Source organism: Microcaecilia unicolor, chromosome 1, assembly GCF_901765095.1.
Source record: "Microcaecilia unicolor chromosome 1, aMicUni1.1, whole genome shotgun sequence".
NCBI classification, from domain to species: Eukaryota; Metazoa; Chordata; class Amphibia; order Gymnophiona; family Siphonopidae; genus Microcaecilia; species Microcaecilia unicolor.
Genome location: NC_044031.1, coordinates 136,170,364 through 136,194,178, shown reverse-complemented (window position 1 = coordinate 136,194,178; position 23,815 = coordinate 136,170,364). Strand labels below are relative to the sequence as shown.

Sequence of the window (23,815 nt, the reverse complement as noted above, 5' to 3'; positions counted from 1 at the left end):
GCACAAATCGGCTTTTTTCAATTTGCCCAAAATATATCTGCTTAAATCTGTATGCATACAATCCTGAATAAGCATAAGTTTATGCAACCTGGACAGAGGCAATTCTGGGAGCAAGGATGGGGCAGGGTTTGGACGTTAGCACATATTTTGTAAAGAATGTGCACATGCATGCTAAATAAACCAACAGATTTGTGTGCGAGCCAAAGAGCAGGTATAAGTATGTGTGTGTATTTTTCATAGGGTAATTTTAAATGGAAATTATGCACATACTGTCCCTTAGAAAAATAGTGTAACTTATGCACATACTTTGTATTCAATTAAAAGCTTGTTATAACACTACCTTCAGGGGTGGCCTCACCATTAGGCCACCACTCTTTGGGAGCAGCATCTCGGGGGGGGGAGGGGGCGGCTTTGCGGCATTTTACCAGAATATTCAAACCAGGGGCGTATCTGCGTGGGGCCTCAGGGGCCTGGGCCCCCGCAGATTTCGCCCTGGACCCCCCTACCGCTGCCAACCCTCCCCCTCCGTTGCTCGCCTACCTTCGCTGGCGGGGGACCCCAACCCCCGCCAGCCGAGGTCCGCGTCCTCCTGCCGCTGCCGGCTGCCTTTGGTCCTTTAATTCTTCCATTGAAGCTGGCGCCGACGAAAGTTTCTTTTGAGTCTGACGTCGCTGCACGTTGTACGTGCAGGACGTCAGACTCAGAAGTCTGATGTCCTGCACGTACAACGTGCAACGTGCAGCGACGTCAGATTCAAAAGAAACTTTCGTCGGCGCCAGCTTCAATGGAAGAATTAAAGGACCAAAGGCAGCCGGCAGCGGCAGGAGGACGCAGACCTCGGCTGGCGGGGGTTGGGGTCCCCCGCCAGCGAAGGTAGGCGAGCAACGGAGGGGGAGGGTTAGCAATGGCAGCGGCTGGGGGGAGGGGGATCGGCAATGGCGGCGGCGGCGGCGGCGGGGGGGGGGGGGGGGGGCTATAATGTGCCCCCCCTCTCTGGCCCTGGCCCCCCCTACCGCCGCAGTTCAGATACGCCCCTGATTCAAACAAAAGAGATTCTCCAATCCATACTCATGGAGAAAATAATACTTAGCTTATTACATTATTTCCACAGAAGCCTGAACTTCACCAACTGCTATCATCATGATGGATGCCCAAATCAGCTGCCCTCTGGGAATCTATTTGGCTATGATGTGACCTAATATTTTGATGTGTTGACTTAGAATTGGCTGTTGCATTGTAAAGCTACTGTTTTTATCATACAGAACTGAACACTGCTGTTACTAGCATGTAGGCAACTAATTATAACTGCAATCCATTAGCTTTAATTATTATAAAAATGCCAGCAATTAGCTCATTAGTTCTGAGGCTTTTGCAGTCTTTGGTAACCTAAGATTTAATTTCTTGAGTGTCTAACTGGGAAATGCAGTAGGTAGAAAAACAGCTGGGTCACATTTACCTTGAAGCATCAAGGAAGAAAATATTCTAGATCACTGACTTCCAGGGAGGAGTGGCAAATCACGTTTAGAAATGAATAAATCCTTACTGTAGATGCCAGGGATATTCAAGGCCTCTGAAGATGAAATGACTCACTAATTGATAGGAATCTGTAAGCAGTTAGCTTCACAGCAGAACTATTACTGCATTCTAAAAGAAAATTTCGACATTTATTTAACAAACCTAAGCCGGCAGCGTGGCTGGCTGTGCGCTTGTGCCAACACAGACCATTCACTTTGGATGGGCTGTGTCATTAATGTGACAAATTTCCTAAGCTACTGCTGCTAATTAATCTAAAATCAGGTACCACTCTGGCAGTTGATACAAGGGACATCAGATATCTACATTTGAATATGCTATAAAAAGTGACAGCCCAAGGACCCAGCCAACCAGCAGAAATGGATGAATGGCTTCAAGATAAACATGGAAACAGCTGGGCCGATGGTATACAAAACTTGTGTTTTATAGTGCATGGGTCCCAATTTAAAAGCAAAATAACAAGCTTACTTTTCAAGAATGAATAAATAGTAATGGAAAATATGGACAAGAGGTGAGCAAGTTATGTTCTGTGGGAGGTTTCCAAACAACCAACGTAGTGAATGTTTTCAGTCAGAAATGACATCAGAAGGGCAATTCTATAATCTAGATGCCCGCATTTAAGTGCACATTATGGACTAGAGTCTATATATCACACCTAAAAAATTGGTGCTGAAACAAAATACAATTAGGCGTATAGAATAAGCCTAAATTTCCGCACGGTTTATAGAATACACCGAGCGCCCGTCCGTCACTCTAAGAAGTCTCCTAGTGCGTGCAAATGTTTTTTTCGTGTGAGCAACCAACAATTTTTGAGCGCTAGTATTAGTAATGCATTTCTGTATATAGTACAACAATATCTTTGTGAGCAACCATGTAAAATCTGTGAGCAATGCTCCTAAAAGTATGAGCAATCACTCATGTGCTCCACTTAGAGGGAACACTGCCGTCCATACTCTAACATGCACCCCTGGTGTTCCGGATGAAATCTGCGCATTTCCCAGAAACAGATGGCAGTAGTCGGGCCAAGTTCCGGAAAATTATGCTGCAGAGCACCAGGAGTGATGCAGAGACAGTAACCCCGTCTCCCATCCTCAAAGGGCGGGAGAGGAAAAATAAACTAAATTTAGAACTCTTTCCCAAATTTTCTTTATAGAAGAGATAACATTTTTTTATTGAAGCAATTTTATTTGTTATGATATTCAAAAAAACAATTAAACTTTTTATATAACAGTTAACCCCTTAAATGTAACAAGTAACTCAATGTATCGCTCAGTATTTCTTTTCTAAATAAAGCTTTAACACAATTCTCCCTCTTCCGTAGGTACCTTTTCCCTCAATTGGTTGAACTACTACTACTACTTACAACCAGGGTTTGTAAAGTAGGCCTGGGGAGGGAGAGGGGGGGGCTACAGGTGGATCGCCAGTAGTGGGGACTGCTTTTATTCAGCTGGGGCAGTGTGGGGCCTACTTTTGTTCAGGGAGAAGCAGAGTAGGGTCCACTTTTGTTTGGAGGAAGGGAGTGGGGTCCACTTTTGTTCACGGTGAGGGGGAATTTTAGAGTTAGCCAAAAATGCACTGGCATTTTTGGCTGAAACAGATATAAGACAGAATTACAATTTGGGGCTGTTTTGGCACCAAAACTGAAACCAAAGTTCTACTTCTGTAACAAAGCAAATGTGGACTACCCTAACAAATACCTTGGATAACAACACTTGGAGGAAAGAAATCATAAAACCCCTTGGCCTCACCAAAGAAGATTAACTAAAAAAAAAAAAAAGTAGTGATAAAGAGAAGATCACTTTAAATGCAGGGTGGGCTTCTGGACTGGTCTAGTTAAACTCAAGAAAAATTATTAGCAGGTAAGACTTAATTTTTCCTTCCTTTTTGTCTAACCATACCAGTCTAGAACATGTGTACTGCAGCAAAGCAATCTTCATTTCTCATTTGAACAACTAGCCTGTAAAACTTTGCAAATTAATGCAATGAGAACTACAGAAATCACACCTGGGAAACTGAATGAGACTTGGCCAAAGAGGTAAACATTCTTCTTGTCAAAAGACCTTAGGAAGTCTGGCAGAAGAAACTGCTTCCTTGAGCTATTGAGCAAATGTCTTTTTAGTAGGTGCTTCACGTTTTCTAGCACCAGCAAACAGATTCAAACAGTCAGACCTATGAAACTGATTAGAAATCTTCAACAACAGTTTGCAAACATCCAAACATTTAAGAACTTCCCAGTCAATATTCAATGCACTTGTTGGATAAGCATATTACTTCATGCACAACACAAAATTCTTCGGCTCAGTTCTAAGTTGTATTAGGACAGATATTTTTTAAGATTTCCGCTTTCTTCTGCATATTTTAAAGGCTCGGCTCTCGGCAGAATGCATTAATCAGGTTCCCTGCAATGTCTTGTAGAGAAAAAGTGGGTTCTCTGCACTTGTTTTCCTTGATCTAGAGCTAAATAGCAATATTCAAACATGCGCACACTTTTCGTACTTTCCCTATTTCTTTTGTAACAGTCACTTAGCTCTCCTGTTGTTTTCAGAAGTCTCTCTGGCGGTGGCTAGCTTGCTGAAGGGGCTGAAGTTGTACCGGATCCCCCTCAGGCGATTACCCCTCTGTCTTCGACTCTTCTTCTTTTCTTCTGTGACCTTCTTTGTTGCACCTACTATTCCTAACTTTATCCAAATCAATAAAAGAAAACCCTATCTTTCTACTACAATGTGCTTTCCCTGTGTTTTTCCCTTCTGCTGTCATTGTATATATTCTCTCTCTTTCTTTTTGAAAAGAAAAGATAATTGGATTCACTGCCTGGTTTCCCTCCCAAATGTTTTTCCACAGTTTTCAGTCACTTCAGGCACACCTTGAACCCAGAACTGAGTCAGGACTAGCAGGGTTATCTTTTCGCCAACGAGGTCTTAGCCAGTATTTTGTTACAGGCAGCTGTGTCACTAAAGACAAAGTGATACATGTGGGAAAGAGGAACCCGAACTATAGCAAGGTTCCACATTAGGAGTCACCAACCAGGAAACTGTCATTGTGGTGATATGTTGAAACCCTCTGCTCAGTGTGCAGTGGCAGCTAAGAAAGCAAAACAGAATGTTAGGTATTATTAGGAAAGAAATGAAAAACAAAAATGGGGATGTTTTAATGCCTTTGTACAGCTCCATGGTACGACCGCACCTTGAATACAGTGGGGGAAATAAGTATTTGATCCCTTGCTGATTTTGTAAGTTTGCCCACTGACAAAGACATGAGCAGCCCATAATTGAAGGGTAGGTTATTGGTAACAGTGAGAGATAGCACATCACAAATTAAATCCGGAAAATCACATTGTGGAAAGTATATGAATTTATTTGCATTCTGCAGAGGGAAATAAGTATTTAATCCCTCTGGCAAACAAGACCTAATACTTGGTGGCAAAACCCTTGTTGGCAAGCACAGCGGTCAGACGTCTTCTGTAGTTGATGATGAGGTTTGCACACATGTCAGGAGGAATTTTGGTCCACTCCTCTTTGCAGATCATCTCTAAATCATTAAGAGTTCTGGGCTGTCGCTTGGCAACTCGCATCTTCAGCTCCCTCCATAAGTTTTCAATGGGATTAAGGTCTGGTGACTGGCTAGGCCACTCCATGACCCTAATGTGCTTCTTCCTGAGCCACTCCTTTGTTGCCTTGGCTGTATGTTTTGGGTCATTGTCGTGCTGGAAGACCCAGCCACGACCCATTTTTAAGGCCCTGGCGGAGGGAAGGAGGTTGTCACTCAGAATTGTACGGTACATGGCCCCATCCATTCTCCCATTGATGCGGTGAAGTAGTCCTGTGCCCTTAGCAGAGAAACACCCCCAAAACATAACATTTCCACCTCCATGCTTGACAGTGGGGACGGTGTTCTTTGGGTCATAGGCAGCATTTCTCTTCCTCCAAACACGGCGAGTTGAGTTCATGCCAAAGAGCTCAATTTTTGTCTCATCTGACCACAGCACCTTCTCCCAATCACTCTCGGCATCATCCAGGTGTTCACTGGCAAACTTCAGACGGGCCGTCACATGTGCCTTCCGGAGCAGGGGGACCTTGCGGGCACTGCAGGATTGCAATCCGTTATGTCGTAATGTGTTACCAATGGTTTTCGTGGTGACAGTGGTCCCAGCTGCCTTGAGATCATTGACAAGTTCCCCCCTTGTAGTTGTAGGCTGATTTCTAACCTTCCTCATGATCAAGGATACCCCACGAGGTGAGATTTTGCGTGGAGCCCCAGATCTTTGTCGATTGACAGTCATTTTGTACTTCTTCCATTTTCTTACTATGGCACCAACAGTTGTCTCCTTCTCGCCCAGCGTCTTACTGATGGTTTTGTAGCCCATTCCAGCCTTGTGCAGGTGTATGATCTTGTCCCTGACATCCTTAGACAGCTCCTTGCTCTTGGCCATTTTGTAGAGGTTAGAGTCTGACTGATTCACTGAGTCTGTGGACAGGTGTCTTTCATACAGGTGACCATTGCCGACAGCTGTCTGTCATGCAGGTAACGAGTTGATTTGGAGCATCTACCTGGTCTGTAGGGGCCAGATCTCTTACTGGTTGGTGGGGGATCAAATACTTATTTCCCTCTGCAGAATGCAAATAAATTCATATACTTTCCACAATGTGATTTTCCGGATTTAATTTGTGATGTGCTATCTCTCACTGTTACCAATAACCTACCCTTCAATTATGGGCTGCTCATGTCTTTGTCAGTGGGCAAACTTACAAAATCAGCAAGGGATCAAATACTTATTTCCCCCACTGTATGTGCAATTCTGGTCACCGTATCTCAAAAAGATATAGTAGAATTAGAAAAGGTACAAAGAAGGGAAATAAAAATGATACAGGGGACAACTTCCCTATGAGGGAAGGCTAAAGCAGCTAGGGCGCTTCAGCTTGGAGACGAGATAGCTGAGGGGAGATATAATAGAGGTCTATAAAATAATGAATGGAATGGAACGGGTAGACTTGAATTGCTTATTTACTCTTTCTAAAAATATTAGGACTAGGGGACACGCAATGAAGCTACAAAGTAGTAAATTTAAAACAAAATGGATAAAATATTTCTTCACTCAATGTGTACCATATTCGTTGCTAGAGAATATCGTAAAAGCAGTTAGCTTAGCGGTGTTTAAAAAAGGTTTTGATAACTTCCTTATAAAAGTTCATAAGCCATTATTAAGATGGAGTTAGGGAAAATCTACTGCTTATTTCTAGGATAAGCAGCATAAAATGTATTGTACTGTTCTGGGATCTTGCTAGGTACTTGTAACCTAGATTGGCCACTGTTGGAAACAGGATGCTGGGCTTGATGGACCTTTGATCTGTCCCAGTATGGCAACACTTATGTTCTTATGACTTAAGCGCAATTTTATAAACCGCACCTAACTTTAGGTGCAGCTTATAGAATAGTGCTCAGTGGGCTTTTTCTAGCATCATTTATGGAATATACCCAAAATGGATGCCTGTTTGGACATTTCACATAAATACTCTGTTGCATAACTACCCAAAACCTTTTCCTAAATTTCACCCATAAGCCCTCCACTACTGGAGAAGCTAAAGGAAGGGAGCATTTGCATGGAAAGTGAGATACAAAAGTTAATCCTGCTTCAAAGCTACATGAGGGGACAAATAACCAGATCAGCATTAAAAAAATGATACAGAAAACAGAGAACTACATTTGATAAGGCACTGTTTGCTCAGAATTAAAAAAACAAAATTAAAAAAAAAAAACCCAAAAAACTCCAGTCTAGGTTCTAGAAAGCTAGACACAAGCTGATGTGCCAGAAAAAATGTTTAAGGCAAAATGTGCAGCTGGTCAAAAAACAAACTTAGAAGAGCAGCTGTAAAGATCAAAAATGTACATCCGGTATGGGTGCTATTCAAAAATACCATACTGGAATACATACTGGAAGCAAAGATCAGATATATTCCATGTATTTAAAAAGGAGGAAAGAAGGCCAAACGGCAGCAGGCATGGTTAGAAAGTGAGGTGAAGGAAGCTATTAGAGCTAAAAGAAAATCCTTGAGAAAATGAAAGAAGGATCTGACTGAAAATGGCAAGGAATGGCAAGTCAAAATCAAAGAGCTGATAAGGAAGGTAAAGAGAGACTTTGAAAAGAAGATTGATTGCACTGAAGGCAAAAACATATAGTAAAAATGTTTTTAGGTATATTAGAAGCAAGAAGATACTGTAACTTCCTAAAAGAAAAGTCCATAAGCCATTATTAAGATAGACTTTGGAAAATCCACTGCTTATTTCTAGGATAAGCAGCATAAAATCCGTTTTACTGCTCTGGGATCTTGCAAGGTATTTGTGACCTTGATTGGCCACTGTTGGAAACTAGATCCTGGGCTTGATGGATCTTCGGTCTGTCCCAGTATGGTAACATTTATGTTTTATGACTGGCATAGAAAATGTGGGTTAAATTCTGCTACAAATTTAATGTCAGAAAATTAATACATAAAAAAGAATTTGACTCTTTCTGCATCTGGTTTTTTTCCTTCATCTCTCTCTCTCTCTCTCTCTCTGTTCTGACTCATCCTATTTGACTATGTGCCCATTTTAGAACTTGCTCTTTTCTCCCTGGCTCCTTCCTATTATCTTTTCTCTAGCTGATCTATCAACTCCTTCCCTCCCATCATGACCAAATGTTAAAGCTACTGTTGATGACAGCCTTTTACTGGAACAATATATTTGAGTAGTTAACTCTAAAAATGAGTTGCAAGTTAAATGAAAAACACTCTTTTCACTAGGCAGGCGCTGCATCTGCAGGGCTGACAACCCACAGAGTACTGTACGTGCATTTTCAGGTTCTGACTGTAAAATACACTAGGATTGTGTTTAGAATAAAAAGCTCCACATAAAATCTAAAAATATATACACTGCTACATACAGTATGATTTTATAATGCTGAAATGTGCTGTAAAAGCAGGTTCTCTTTTTGTACCCCAAATGTTTATATATTGACATGTAAATTCTAGCCAAACCATGTAGAAATGCTCCACAATAATAACAATATTCAGCTGCAGTGGAACTTCCCACAAGCCCTATAAAACTGATACACTCCATATTCCAAACATAGGGCTCTGTTTACAAAGGCACGTTAGCATTTTTAACGCGCCTACAATTAGCACGCACGTTAACCGTGTAGGCAACTATAGGGATATTGTAGGCGCATACACAGTTAACGCGCGTACATGGTTAACGCACCTATAAAACAGCTTAGTAAACAGGGCCCACAGTTTTTCTTGTAGACTATTTGAATATTTTCCTGGTATCAGTATCAAAGTATAGATGTTCTACTCACAATTCTATTCACAAATTTTGACCTGTGACCTGGATGCTAATGGTCAACTCCAATCTCCGGGCTCTACTCAGACATACATCTCTCATCCATCTCATCAAGACACACTTTCAAAATTGTCCCATAACTGAGTACTAGGTAGTCATATAGGTTAATTCTTAAAAATGCTCCCACAGCAAAGAATGCATGCACCTAGCTATTTACAGTATTCATAGACCCCCTCCCCAAACACACATACACACACATAATTTAATTTATACTGCACATAAATACCTATTTTTCTTCAAGAATACTTTGTCAAAACCATTATTCTATAATGCAAAGACTGGAAAATTAATTTATCCCCTCCAAAAAATGTATTAATCAGAAGAAATAAATAAAAAATTCCTATTTTTATCAAACCTTACGGTTAAAAGAAAATTTAACCAACAATCTCCAAAACTCTCTGACAATACTGTTTTGAGCTGTGTGCTCTGTGTCAACAGACACTATAAAAACAAATATGTTACCACTTTTTTTCCAGAACATCATCTCATCTCAACACATCAATCAATTTCCATCAGCAATAGAGAGGTGTGGTAGCCATGTTTGTCCACTTTTAAAGGTAATCAATAGAAATAAAACATGGAAAAGAAAATAAGATGATACCTCTTTTATTGGACATAACTTAATACATTTCTTGATTAGCTTTCGAAGGTTGCCCTTCTTCCTCAGATCGGAAATAAGGAGGGTGACAAAGCACTACAATTTTATGGTTTATAATGGGCTAGAAAACCCAGATCTGTGTTAAGCCCTGTCTGGTGGGTGTCAAAATATTTAATCATTCTGACTTCAAAAGTCTTATGTTCCTGTATTGTTTTAAAGTTCCCTTTCAGGATTCTTACCATGAAATCACTGGTACAGTGTTCTAGTTTTTTAAAGTGCTGCCCAACAGAGGTGACATCCTGATTGGTACTAGCATTTTTCATATGGTGTCTGTGTAAATTAAAATTAAACCGGTACATCAATGACATTTTTATGATTTGGACTGAGGGGGAAGAAACTCTGAAACAATTTTACAATTCCTTCAATACATATTCATACAATCAGATTCAAGATTGACTACTCCCCAGAAAAAGGTCAATTTTTTTGACACCACAGTCTCAATCAGCAATGGCTATATACAAACATCCACACACAAGAAACCCACAGACAAATGCAGCTACCTCCACAACTCCAGCTTCCACCCCTCACATACAAAAAGATCCATTATTTATAGCCAAGCCACAAGGTACCACCGTATCTGCTCTGACCCAGGGGACAGAGACAGACACCTTGAAATCCTGTCTGCATCCTTCAAACAGAAAGGCTACAACCCCAAAATAATCTCCAAGAATATTGCCTCCTCCCTCAAAACACCCAGGGAAAATCTGCTACAGTACAAAGAAAAAAAAGCCACAGACAGAATCCCCCTTATAGTGACATATAACCCAGAGCTGGAAAAATTAAGAAAAATCATAAAAGATCTGAAGCCTCTACTCCAGGAGGATGAATTACTGAAAGAGATATTCCCATCCCCACCAATGCTGGCCTTCCGACAGCCACCCAACTGAAAACACAAGCTAATTAGACGTAAGCTCCCAACACAGACTCAAAAAGAAGAGAATGGCACACATCCTTGCAATATATCCAGCTGCACACTATGCCAAAACATTTCACAGGACCCCACGGTCATTCACAAAGGAAAAATATTCAACATTAAGGAATCTTTCATGTGCTCATCTTCCAATGTGGTATAAATCATTCAGTGTAAAAAATGCAACAAAGTCTGCTACATTGGAAAAACAAGTCAGATGCTAAAGAAGAGATTTAATTTACATAGACACCATATGAAAAATGCTAGTACCAATCAGGATGTCACCTCTGTGGGGCAGCACTTTACAAAACTAGAACACTGTATCAGTGATTTCATGGTAAGAATCCTGAAAGGGAACTTTAAAACAATACAGGAACGTAAGACCTTTGAAGTCAGAATGATTAAATATTTTGACACACACCTCTTCCTGTCTCTCACCTATCCACCCCCATCCTGTTAGACTGTCACTGGAATGCTTTGATGTTTCACTTATATAAACTGTCATCTACCAACATTTGTTTATTTCCGATCTGACGAAGAAGGGCAACCTTCAAAAGCTAATCAAGAAATGTATTAAGTTATGTCCAATAAAAAAGGTATCATCTTATTTTTTTTTTGTTACATTTGTACCCTGCACTTTCCCACTCATGGCAGGCAATGGAGGGTTAAGTGACTTGCCCAGAGTCACAAGGAGCTGCCTGTGCCATGAATCGAACTCAGTTCCTCAGGACCAAAGTCCACCACCCTAACCACTAGGCCACTCCTCCACTGCACTTGGCCATGTTTTATTTTATTTCTATTGATTACCATCAGCAATAGCAAAGCGCTGGCATCACAGAATACAGAACAGAACATGACAGCCAGTAACAAGCAGGAAGTCCACTGGTCTGCTGAAAGCCAAACAGCATTACCGGTTCCAAACTACTTCTTGAACCAACATACCCTAAATACGCATTCGCAAGATAGGATTATCAGGCATAGGATGTGTTTCATATGCTTGCTTGCATTAATATTTGGATGACATGGTTAAACTACATTGAAATATTACATCCATATACCTTTACATAATAATTATAATTAGTGTACACTATTTGCAAAGAGTGTGAACTCTTTTTTCACAGTGTGGGCATGTGTGCACTAATTCACACATCTGCAATGCTTCCTGCATGTGTGATGTTTTGCACATGCACTCACTTTCGGGAAAATGTGTGCATGCCTTCCAGAATAATACACCCTCTTTGCAAACAGGGTGTCCTAAATCTTGCAAATGAAAAAATAGGTCTGCATTTGATGAAAATTTTTAAATGTAATTGAGTGATTAAATGCGGGACATAGACAGCAGTCCATTGGGGAGGGGAGGGGGAAGAACACATCCCCCCCCCCCCTCCATTAGATATCATACTTTTGCCAGTCAAAGACATCTACTGCCAAAGCAGCCCTCCTCCTCCTTCTGCTGCCTCAGGAGCGAGGGAATCAGTGGGGTGCCTCCAGCCGCTGATACTGGCACTCCCTGAACATGCACAGTTCATGCACAAACTGAGCACGCTTGGGGAGTACAAGAATTGGTGGCTGGAAGCATCCGGCTGGCTTCCTGACTCCTGAGGCAGTACGAGGAAAAAGAGCATGACTCGGGCAAAAGATTTCTTCAGCTGGGGGGGCTTCAGCTCCTCCACCATCCATTGAACAGGTACTGCAGCTTTGGTCCATTATATATCTCTCTTCCCTCTCTCTCAAATCCCCCCTCCCATCCAACAATTCTCTCCTTTTCTTCCTTCCCTCCACCCTCTCCACTCCAGGTCCATTATCTATCAAACCCTCTCTCTGAGCCCAACATCTCTCCCTCTCCCTCCATCCTTCTCTCCCTCAATTTGACTTCTGTCCCTATTTTTCCCTTCCCCTTCCCCCATGCACAATCCAGCATCTCTCCCTCCTCTTTTAGCCCTGCTTGCGGTCCTCCCCCCCCCCTCTCACCCCCCCATGACCACTCATGGTTTTCTCCCTCTTCTCTTCCTCTCTCCCCCTCTATGGCCACCTGAAGTTCTCTCTTCCTCTCTAGCTCCCCCCCACCCACAGCCACCTGAGGTTCTCACTTCCTGTCTCCCTCACCTCTCACAGCAACCCCAGGTTTGCTCTCTCTCCCTCCCCCTCCCACAGCAACCCAAAGTTCACTCTCTCTCTCCCCCCCCCCCCAACAGCCACCCGTTTGCTCTCTCTCTCCCTCCCCCATCCCACAGCCACCCGAAGTTCGCTCTCTCTCTCTCCCTCCCTCCCTCCCCCCCCCCCCCCCCCCCCCCCACAGGCACCTTTTGTTCTAATTGCCTTCACCACCAGCCGCACATGCTCTGACACATCTCCACCCCCCCAGACCACTGGTGGCTCTCTTCACTCCCCCTTCCCACCCAGTTTTACCTTTTTCCCATTTTCAGTAAAATCTTTGGGCCTGCAGCCACGGTAGTGGTACTGAAAAGCTGCCTGAGGCCTGCACTGGGACTTCCCTCTGATCCATCCCAAACAGGAAGCTGGGTCAGTGGGAAGGCCCAGTGCAGGCCACAGGCAGGTTTTCAATACTGCTGCCGAAGGGCCAAAGATTTTACTGAAAATGGAAAAAGGTAATTATTAGTAAGCTGCATTCACTGTTAGCACAGGCTCATGCTCACTGCTAGAACAGGATAACTCCTGCATTAAACAAGAGCTTAGTAAACAGATTCTAATGTGTTTTATAAAAAAGAAATAGTGGATGAACCAACTGGAGTTACTATAGAGGAGTTTTTCAGCATAGCCACCTTTCTTTAAAACTCTGCCTTAGAATTAAGGCTGGTTACTATCCAGCCTGACATTCTCCCTTGGATTTTATATAGGTTGCTCAGCTTTGGTTGTGGATCCCAGATGCACAGGTAAACTAATTAGTCAATTAGACGCTAACAATCAATGTCATAGTGCTCAGCTCTAAAGGGGTGTGGCCATGGGAGGGGCACAGGCAGGTCAGGAGCATTCCCAGAAATCAGGCTCGATGTTATACAATACCTGCATTTGCGTGCCTACCTGCCATCAGTTGGGCACCAGCCTTTAGAAGATGTAAATTCTCGTGTCCAAAGTTAGGTGCAAAATGCGCGCTAAGCTAGTGTTCTATGAAGCAGTGTTTCCCAAATCCAGTCCTGGAGTACCCCTTGCCAGTCAGGTTTTCAGTATATCCACAATGAATATACATGAACTTGATTTGAATACTCTGTCTCCATTATATGCAAATCTCTTTCATGCATATTCATTGTGGATATCCTGAAAACCTGACTGGCAAGGGGTACTGCAGGACCGGATTTGGGAAACACTGCTATAAAGGATGCTCTGCACAAAGCGCTCTTTACACAGAATACTAGCTTAGGGCCCTTTTACTATAGGGTTGGAACACAACAGCCTTGCCGTGCGTCAGCCCGGAACTACCGCTGGACTACTGCAGGAGCCCGGCAGTAGTTCCCATCCTCATTGCGTGCCATTTCCAGCGCTACAAAAACGTTTCTACCATGGCGGAGTTACCACGGAAGCTCTTACCGCCACCTAGCAAGCAGTGCTTCCCCGAAATGGCTGCATGGCAAGTGGTTCACTTACCGCATAGCCATTTCTTTTCCAGAACAACAGACAGCCTTTTGCCTGCTGCAGTAAAAGGGGGGCCTTAGCGCATCAAATACACGAGCTGACGCTAGCGCATGCCCCCTTTTACCGCTGCTTAGTAAAAGAACCCCTGGCACCTTACTCTGGGTACCATTTATTGAATCTACCCTCGGAATCTCTGATGAAAGTCACCCTCCTGGGTTCTTTTTGTTGTTGTTTAAACAAATTCTTTGCACGTTAAAATATTATAAACATATATACTTGGCTATAATTGTGGCTATGCACAGGACATAATATCATAAAGATTTCTCCTATAGGTACAGGCATGTTTGCCAGAGCCGGTGGTTGGGAGGAGGGGCTGGTGGTTGGGAAGCGGGGATAGTGCTGGGCAGACTTATATGGTCTGTGCCCTGAAGAGCACAGGTACAAATCAAAGTAGGGTATACACAAAAAGCAGCAAATATGAGTTATCTTGTTGGGCAGACTGGATGGACCGTGCAGGTCTTTTTCTGCCGTCATCTACTATGTTACTATGTTACTATCCTGCTTATAATCGAACGAGAAAAACGCCCAAGTTCCGACCTAAATCGGGAGATGGACGTTTATCTCACAAAAACGAATAAAGCGGTATAATCGAAAGCCGATTTTTGGACGTTTTCAACTGCACTCCGTCGCGGATGCGGACAAAGTTGATGGGGGCGTGTCAGAGGTGTGGCGAAGGCGGAACTGGGGCGTGGTTATCTGCCGAACAAAGATGGGCGCATTTCACCGATAATGGGAAAAAAGTATGCGTTTTTAGCTAGAATTTAGGACACTTTTCCTGGACCCTGTTTTTTCACGAATAAGGCCCCAAAAAGTGCCCTAAATGACCAGATGACCACTGGAAGGAATCGGGGATGACCTCCCCTGGCTCCCCCAGTGGTCACTAACCCCCTCCCACCACAAAAAATGATGTTTCACAACTTTTTATTTTCACCCTCAAATGTCATACCCACCTCCCTGGCAGCAGTATGCAGGTCCCTGTAGCAGTTGTTAGGGGGTGCAGTGGACTTCAGGCAGGTGGACCCAGGCCCATCCCCCCCTACCTGTTACAATTGTGCTGCTTAATGCTTAGTCGTCCAACCCCCCCAAACCCACTGTACCCACATGTAGGTGCCCCCCTTCACCCCTTAGGGCTATAGTAATGGTGTAGACTTGTGGGCAGTGGGTTTTGAGGGGGATTTGGGGGGCTCAACACACAAGGTGGGAGCTCTTTTACCATTTTTTTGTTTTTGTAAAAGTGCCCCCTAGGGTGCCCGGTTGGTGTCCTGGCATGTGAGGGGACCAGTGCACTACGAATCCTGGCCCCTCCCACGAACAAATGCCTTGGATTTATTCGTTTTTAAGCTGGGCGCTTTCATTTTCCATTATCGCTGAAAACCAAAAACGCCCAGCTCACAAATTGTCGAATAAAACATGGACGTCTATTTTTTCCCAAAATACAGTTCGGTCCGCCCCTTCACGGACCCGTTCTCGGAGATAAACGCCCATGGAGATAGGCGTTTCTGTTCGATTATGCCCCTCTATATGTAAGAACACTTTGGATAGGTTATGGTTGTAAGCTAGAACCACAGTGGCCCCTCTCTATAAAAACATTCATCACAGATGAATTAATGCTGAGGGATGAGCTGCCTGTGCTTTTGTAATAAGGGATCAGTATCCTTGTCTCCTGATTACTTGGCAGCCACTGCACAGCAGAGGGACATTCTGAAAGATACGCTTTCTGCCCACTGCCTTACTATTTACCAGTCATAGTTCAACACAGATGTCACTGCAGAAATCAACTCAGCGCAGAATCAGGAAGGGAAAAGGCTTGCTAAATATATTTCTTATACTACAAGATGGATTTAACCCTTGGGATGCTAGGTTCAGACATATCAAAATCAGAATGCATTTGAATTAATTATGCAGCTAAAGGGTTAAACACGAAATAGCTGGTGAACAGGAGCAATAGAGAGCACCCCAACATGGGTTCTAGTGACTTGCCTGCCTCAAGTGGAATTAAAAAGAGGGATGACAATGATGTGAAGGATATGTAATCACATATCAAAAGCTAAAACTCTGCCTTCTGCAGGACAGATTCAGAGGTCCCTAAAGGTATTGCAATGGACAGATTAACAAGCAGAGGGGTCCTTTTACTAAGGTGCACTGAAAAATGGCTTGCAGAACTGTAGGTGTGTGTTTTAGCTGCGCACAGAATCATTTTTCAGCGCACCTGTAAAAAATGACCTTTTTTTTTTTAGCCGAAAATGGATGTGTGACAAAATGAAAATTGGTGCATATCCACTTTGGGTCTGAGACCTTACCACCAGCCATTGACTTAGCAGTAAGGTCTCACGCGTTAACCGGGTGGTAATGGTCAACACGGGTTCAAATGCCAATTACCACCCGTGTGCCAGAAAATAAAAATATTTTCTGACACGAGTAGGAACGCGCATCAAAAATGAAATTACTGCATGGCCACGCGGTAGCAGGGCGGTAACTCGGAATCGACGTGTGCTGGGAGTGCGTAAGCGCTTACGCGGCTTAGTAAAAGGACCCCATACAGAATACCCAGAAGGATGAACTCACACTGCTGCAAACAGCTATGGAAACTGCATATAAGATCAGAAGCAGACTTCAGCGTACAAAACAAGGTCAAGAAACAGATACACTTGAAAACAGTTGCTAAAGGCTGATTAAGGCACTAAGGGGGTCTTTTACTGAGGTGCACTAGCGTTTTCAGCGTGCACTAAAAAAGGCGCATGCTGAACGCTAGAGACGCCCATAGGAATACATTGGCAGCTCTAGCATTTAGCACACACCTATTTTTAACGCGCGCTAAAAACAATAGCGCACCTTAGTAAAAGAAGAACTGAATAAACCTGCCTCGAGGGCAAGCTGAAAAGAGAAGGTCACATTAGAAAGAAGAATTCCAATGAGTTGTTGCCCCAAATTTGCACAGATATATACTCTATAATTTTATCATCATTTTCCAGACATAAACAGCCTCTTAACCTGTCGTTTCTTTATCTACAGCATTAGCAAAATTCGCCCCTTCCTTTCTGAATACGCTGCCAAAACCCTTATCCACACCCTTGTCACCTCTCGCTTGGATTATTGCAATTTACTTCTCACTGGTCTTCCGCTCAGTCATCTCTCTCCTCTCCAGTCTGTCCAAAATTCTGCAGCACGGCTTATTTTCCGCCAAAATCGTTATACCCACACTAGCCCACTCCTCAAGTCACTTCACTGGCTCCCTGTCCGCTTCCGTATACAGTTCAAACTTCTCTTACTGACCTTTAAATGCATCCATTCTGCATCCCCCCCCCCCCCCCCATTACCTCTCCACTCCCATCTCTCCCTACATTCCCTCCCCCCGTGACCTCCGCTCACTGGACAAATCTCTCTTGTCGTCCCCCTTCTCCTCCACTGCTAACTCCAGGCTTCGTTCCTTTTCTCTCGCAGTACCTTATGCCTGGAATAAACTTTCTGAGCCTGTACGTCTAGCTCCATCTCTACCTGTTTTCAAATCTATGCTGAAAACCCACCTTTTCACTGCTGCTTTTGGCTCCTAGCCACTACTCATTTGCCTCCCCCCTCGTTCCTTCTCATCCAGTAGTTCCCTCACCCTTAATTGTCTTGTCTGTCTGTATTATTTTAGATTGTAAGCTCTATTGAGCAGGGACTGTCTCTCTGTGTCAGGTGTTCAGCACTGCGTGCGTCTGGTAGCGCTATACAAATGCTAATAATAATTACCCCATGGTGTAAAAGTGGGGGGGGGGGGGGTCCAAACCAGATTTGGCCTGGCCAGGGGGTCCCACTGGATCACAAGGCTATTTTGTGACTTCAGGAGGGCACTGGGGGGGGGGGGCACAGGACCAGCAGAGCACCACTGGACCACTAGAGCAGAGCATTTTTTAAGTTTTGGGGGAAGGCGGGGTAGTTGGGCTGGTGCTTGGGGGGGGGTCTATTAGACCACCAGGAATAGGAGCTAACTTTTCAAAATTATTGGGGGTGCTAAGCCCTATGGAAATAACCCCTCCCTGGACACATACAAGGAATTTTCTCAATATTAGGGGTGTCAAACACCCACAGAGCAAGCTCCTATGCCACCAGGGATATGTTTGGGGGGCACAGGGTGGAAAGAGGTGTTGGGTTGAGTTGGGGGTTGCCATGGAATGCCGTATTTTCTTTTTTTTTAAACTTATTGTCAACTTTCCTGTCAGTGCCTGAGCCTATCAGTGCAGCATTAATTTGCATGCTCATGACTCTGAGCATGCTGCAGCTATTTTCCTGCGCTAGGTTCGCAGTGGAATTTCATTCTACCACAAACCTTCGAGCATCGGACCCTAAGTCATAACATTTTAAGTTACAACATGGTAATACTGTTACCTGACTTTTCCTTTGGTGTTTCTGAGAACAGTGGCTGCAAAATTCTGCGTGACTCCCACCAGGCTGATGCCATCCACTTCAACAATTTGGTCATTTACTTGGATCCTGTTGGAAAAGAGAAACATGCCATCACTTCTCACACTTAGAAGTGAACACTAAAAGAAAGAAAATCAACAGAAATAAAATGCTGTAGGATTTTATTTTATAGCAGTGGTGCTGACACATCTTTCAAGTAAACCACCAGTTCATAGTTGAAACAAACAAATGCATTAAGATAACGTTCGGAACTGTGCTTGATTTCTGAACAGAAATAACTGTCTGAGCAGGACTGTACTTTGTAAGTGGAGTGGAGGAGTAGCCAAAGGTTTTGTGCAGTGGGCTGAGAACCTGGAGAACTGGGTTCGATTTTCACTGCAACACCTTGTGACCCTGGGCGAGTCACTTAACCCTCCATGGCCCCGCCTACTAAAAACTTACTGACCGATATTTAAAAGGGTTTACCCAGCTTAAACACCGCTGAGGGAGCCAGCACCTAATATACAGTGGCACTTAACCGGTTAGTGCTGCTGAATGTTGCCACTAACCGGCCATCTCCTAACCAGTTAGGTTAGGGGTGAAGCACCTTACTTAGCCAGTTAGCAACAATTTTCAGTCCACTATCCAGCTAAGTAATCACATAAAGTTAGGACAGCAAAAAGGCTATCATAAGTTTGAGACCCTTTTACAAAGCGGGGGTAAGCCCAACACTGTCTTTCCACGCAGCTATCTGGAGCTACTGCCGGCCCAATGTAGTTCCACCCCCAGTACGCAGCATTTCTGGCTCTAGCGGAAATATTCAAAAAATATTTACACAGGTGCTAATCTGGTGGTAAATGGGCAGTGCCACGTGCTACCTGATTACCACTGGGTTAGGGCCCCCCCCCCTCCACATGGCCACACGGTAAGTGAAATCTTACCACATAGCCATTTTTTGTCCTTTTTATCTACTGCGGTTAAAAGGGCCTCACCACACAGCAAAAACAGCCTCCTGCCACTAGTGCAGGGCCCTTTTTACCGCAGCTTGGTAAAAGGACCCCTTTATGCGTGTCAGCCAGTGCCCGGTTAACTTCCGGGTGACCGCTGATACGCGGATATTAAATGCCAGGAGCCACGCATGCCCTGGGCATTGAATATCTGGGGTCAGTTCAGCCCACAGCTGTGAGCGGCTCCAACGCCACATACCACCGCAAGCTGAATATTGGGCAATTAGATTAAGAGCCCACTACAGACAAAAAAAGTGTCTACATATAATTTCCTTGAACCACTGTGTCTGTACCACAGAAAGATGGTATATCAAATCCATGACCCTTTACTCTTAACTGTTTATCCAGATGAACTTGGAGTTTCGGGTACAGAGTGATTTCTAAGAAAGTTAACATGAGATAGTGGAATGCTCTGCATTAGCTGACTGCCAGCCATAGTTGTTATAAGACATGCTTTCTGGAGTCACATTAGCTTTCTATTTCCCTCCCAATATGGTTTTATCAAAATTAGCAGAACAAAAAAGACTGCCACACAGCACTGTCTGCCAGATGATCAAAAGCCCCATGCTGTTCCAAACAGTGCTCTAAAAACAGCGCTGGAACAGCACGGGGAGTTATTAGACCTATGATCAGAGATAATTGCATGCAAGTTTAAGCACACAATTCTCTCTGATAATGGGGTAGAAGTGCGGGAGAATTGTGCCTGAGCATGCACTCAGCACAATCCTCCCGCACTTGTTTGACAGGTCTGGGCTGTCAAAAGCCCAAGTCTGTCAAACACAGGGGCTGGAGGTCCATGGGACCACCAGACCCCAACTACCCCCCAGGTTCAGGGAGGGCTGGAGATCTGGTGGGTCTCCACCCCCCTAACTCCCCTCAGCATTTCAAAAATGTCCCTGGTGGCCCAGTGGGCATCCAACCCCCCCCCCCTCCCGACAGTGGGGCTGGAGGTCCGCTGGACCTCCGGTCCCCCTGTCCCCCTACCGACACAGTTCAGGGAAGGCTGGAGATCCGGTGGGTCTCCAGCCCCCTCCTAACCCCCCAGCATTGGCAAGGGTCCCTGGTGTACCAGTGTCAATCTCCCACCCCCCTACCTTGGGTTAGAGGAGAGAGGTAGCCTGCCTCCCTCCTCTTCCTTTGATGCCGCAAAATGGAGGTGCCCAGCCCTGCCCAGGGTATCCTGGGATGTGCTGGGCAGGGCTTCACACCATATAAGGGAGTTTCTCCCTTAAATTGGTGTGAAACCCCGCCCAGCACATCCCAGGATACCCTGGGCAGGGCTGGGCGCTGCCATTTTGCGGCCCTCCCTGAACTGTGTTGGGCCACCAAGGACTTTTTTTTTAAATGCTGAGGAGAGTTAGGGGGGCTGGAAACCCACCGGATCTCCAGCCCTCCCTGAACCTGGGGGGGGGGGACCAGAGGTCTGCCAGACCTCCAGCCCCCCGTCGCTCGGGGGGGCCTCCAGGTTTGCTTTGTTGGGGGGAATGGGGGCCTGCTAGAATGCAAATGTATGCTGGACTGGGCTCACCATTCCTCTCCAATGGTCTGCAAACCATATCGCCAGCTCGGAGCTGGCATAGGGTTTGCCGCAGCCAGCGACCCAATCTTTGGCACGCTGGTCGCTGATCATTGGAAATGAATATGTTTAGCCCTGTTTTACATGCATTTGCATGCTAGTTGTGTTCAGAGCCTTCGAGCGCGTTGTTTCATGTGCTCGGGGTCTCTGATCACGGGGTGGTAGCAAATGCCGGCGCTAGTATGGCGCTAACAGCCTCTACCGTAGGCGTTTGCTTCTGATCATCCCTGTGTATCCTGGAGCTTGCTGTGGCTGTCACTGACAGCATATCAGATTCTCTGAAGCCCTTAATAGTTGATGGGTAGCTTTCTTAAAATCACATTATAGCTCAACATAAAAGATGGCATTGGGCAAACCAATACTGCTCCGTAATAATGTATACATAGCTATCAGACCACATTATTTCCTTATGGCTTTTCTATTTTACAATATTGAAAGTTCTCAGTAATCCAGAGTGCAGTAGACATCTTTGTAATACACGTGGAGGGTTATTTTAGAACAATATACTTAAGTGAAAAGCCCAAGTAGGTGCCTACTTAGGCAGTATTTTATAAGGACATATAGGCATAGATTCTATATATGGCACCAAAAAAACCAGTGATGAAAAAAGCGCTAATCTACAAGCCATGCTTAAAGTTAGGTGCAGTTTACAGAACAGTGCTTACACCCAGGAATCGCACCTAACTTTAGGCATGACCATTTGCATCAACTGAAGTGGGGTGCAAATGTACACGCCTACATTAGGTATGCATCCCCGTTATTCTATAACACTGTGCTTTAATTTTAAGAATGTCCCTGTTCCACCCACGACCCTCCTATTTCTGCACCCCCTTTTTTAAATCACCTGTAAATTCCATGCCTAAATTTACACATGTAAAGTTCAATTAAATTGAATTAGTGACAATAATTGCTAGTTAAAAAGCACAGTAATGACCTCTGTGTTAACTGCAAGGCACAATCTCCACATATATCACACCCCGTAAAAGGAATTTCCACTTTACAGAGGCAAATCTATAACTTGGAGCCTCAATTTAGACGCTACAATAGGGTGTACTTAGCGTTAATTTTATAACGCTACTTAGACCCATCTAAGTCATTATAGAATATTAGCACAAACCTGCACTGGTGTGTTAAAACTTAGGTATGACCCCCTGCACTATGTCAACAGCAGGTGTAAGTTGGCACATTTAAGTGCACAAATGATAGCATTCTATAAGTTATGCATATCACTTGGTGCCACATCCATTGCTCTGCCCATGCTCCTCCCATATTTATGTCTACCTCGGAGTTACGCAATACAGCATTTAGGTGTTAATTTATAAAGGAAATTTCAGCTTTGTAGTGCAGAGCATTATCATTCCACATTTTGATTACTGTAATAGTTTGTTAATTGGATCACCTGAAAAGGTATTGAAATGTTTACAAATTGCATGTGTACTACACAGGTTATCAAGGTTTGAACATATCTCACCAACTCTTATGCATTTTCACTGGTTACCGATTGAATTTCAAGTTCAATACAAAAATTTGTTACTGGTATTTAAAGTGTTAACTAATCGTGTACCTGCCATGATTGCTTCTAGCTTACTTTTGCATCAACCCATACCATTATTACAATATGGACCACTAAATTTGTTGGACAATCCTTCTTTTCATTCAATCTATGTTCATCCCTTTTACTGACTGTGATAGACTGCAGCTTAAATCGTAGTATAGAACATCACTGTGAAAACTCAGAACTTTTGAACCAAAATCTTCTTTAATGCAAACTCAAACAAAAGAAATTGACATATGATTAGATATGCTGGGCAAGAGTCTCTGCCTTGCAGAAATGGGAGTCTGTTCTCTACCAGTTCACTCTGTACACAAGAGGAACTGGGAGATCTCAGCACCAAGCTGACAGAGTAGATACTGGAAATACTTTTAAACTGGTAAACACTTGGTGATATTACAGTAGCTTGAAGGGGGAGCATGCAACAAGGTGCATCATGCTTTTAGACAGATTCCCCCTCCACTCTACTGGAGAGAAAAGTGGGCCAGCTACAACCCAGCATACACAGCGGATAAGGGCCAGTCAGCAGGAAAAGTCCCATAAGGAACAGGGACATGTGCTCAGGAAGAGCCTATCATAGAGCACTGCAAGAAGACTAAGATTTGTTGTCCAAAGGCACTTCCTGCCTTTCTTAAGGGCACAAGAACTGTAAATTTTTATAGGCAATGCAATCTGATATATACAATGTCCAACATCCTATATAATAAAACGCACCTCCAACATTCTGAAGCTGACTGCATGGCTGAGGCATTCCTGCTCTCTGTATCCATCTCCTGAATTGACATCACGTACTTCCGGGTTCGTCACAAGCAGAAGTGACCAACCACACGAGGTTTCTTGGCTTCAGAATGTTGGAGGTGCATTCTATTAAATAGGATTGGTCAGTTCCTTGAAGCACAGCCAGAGCTCAGCATCCTGCACAGTAACGCTCAGACACCAGAGAGAGAGAGAGGGGGGCGGGAGGTATCTCTGTCTCACACACACACTCTCTCTCTCTCTCTCTCTCTCTCTCTCTCTCTCTCACAGTCAATGTCTTTCTCTCTCTCTCACTCTCACACACTGTCTCTCACACACTCTTTGTCTCACACTGTATCACATTCACTCTCTATGTGTCACACAGTCACTCACACACTCTCTTGGTCTCATACACTCAGTCTCACAGAGAGTCTGT

At 44.1% G+C, this 23,815-nt stretch overlaps 1 protein-coding gene across 1 annotated transcript in view; it reads right to left on the bottom strand.

The window, feature by feature from the left end:
- PPP1R9A (protein phosphatase 1 regulatory subunit 9A) overlaps nt 1-23,815 on the bottom strand; it is a 364,256-nt gene that overhangs the window by 155,194 nt on the left and 185,247 nt on the right. Inside the window, exon 5 of the mRNA XM_030200679.1 lies at nt 18,495-18,599. Within this exon, the coding sequence (XP_030056539.1) occupies nt 18,495-18,599 (105 nt within the window). The remainder of the gene's footprint in view (nt 1-18,494; nt 18,600-23,815) is intronic.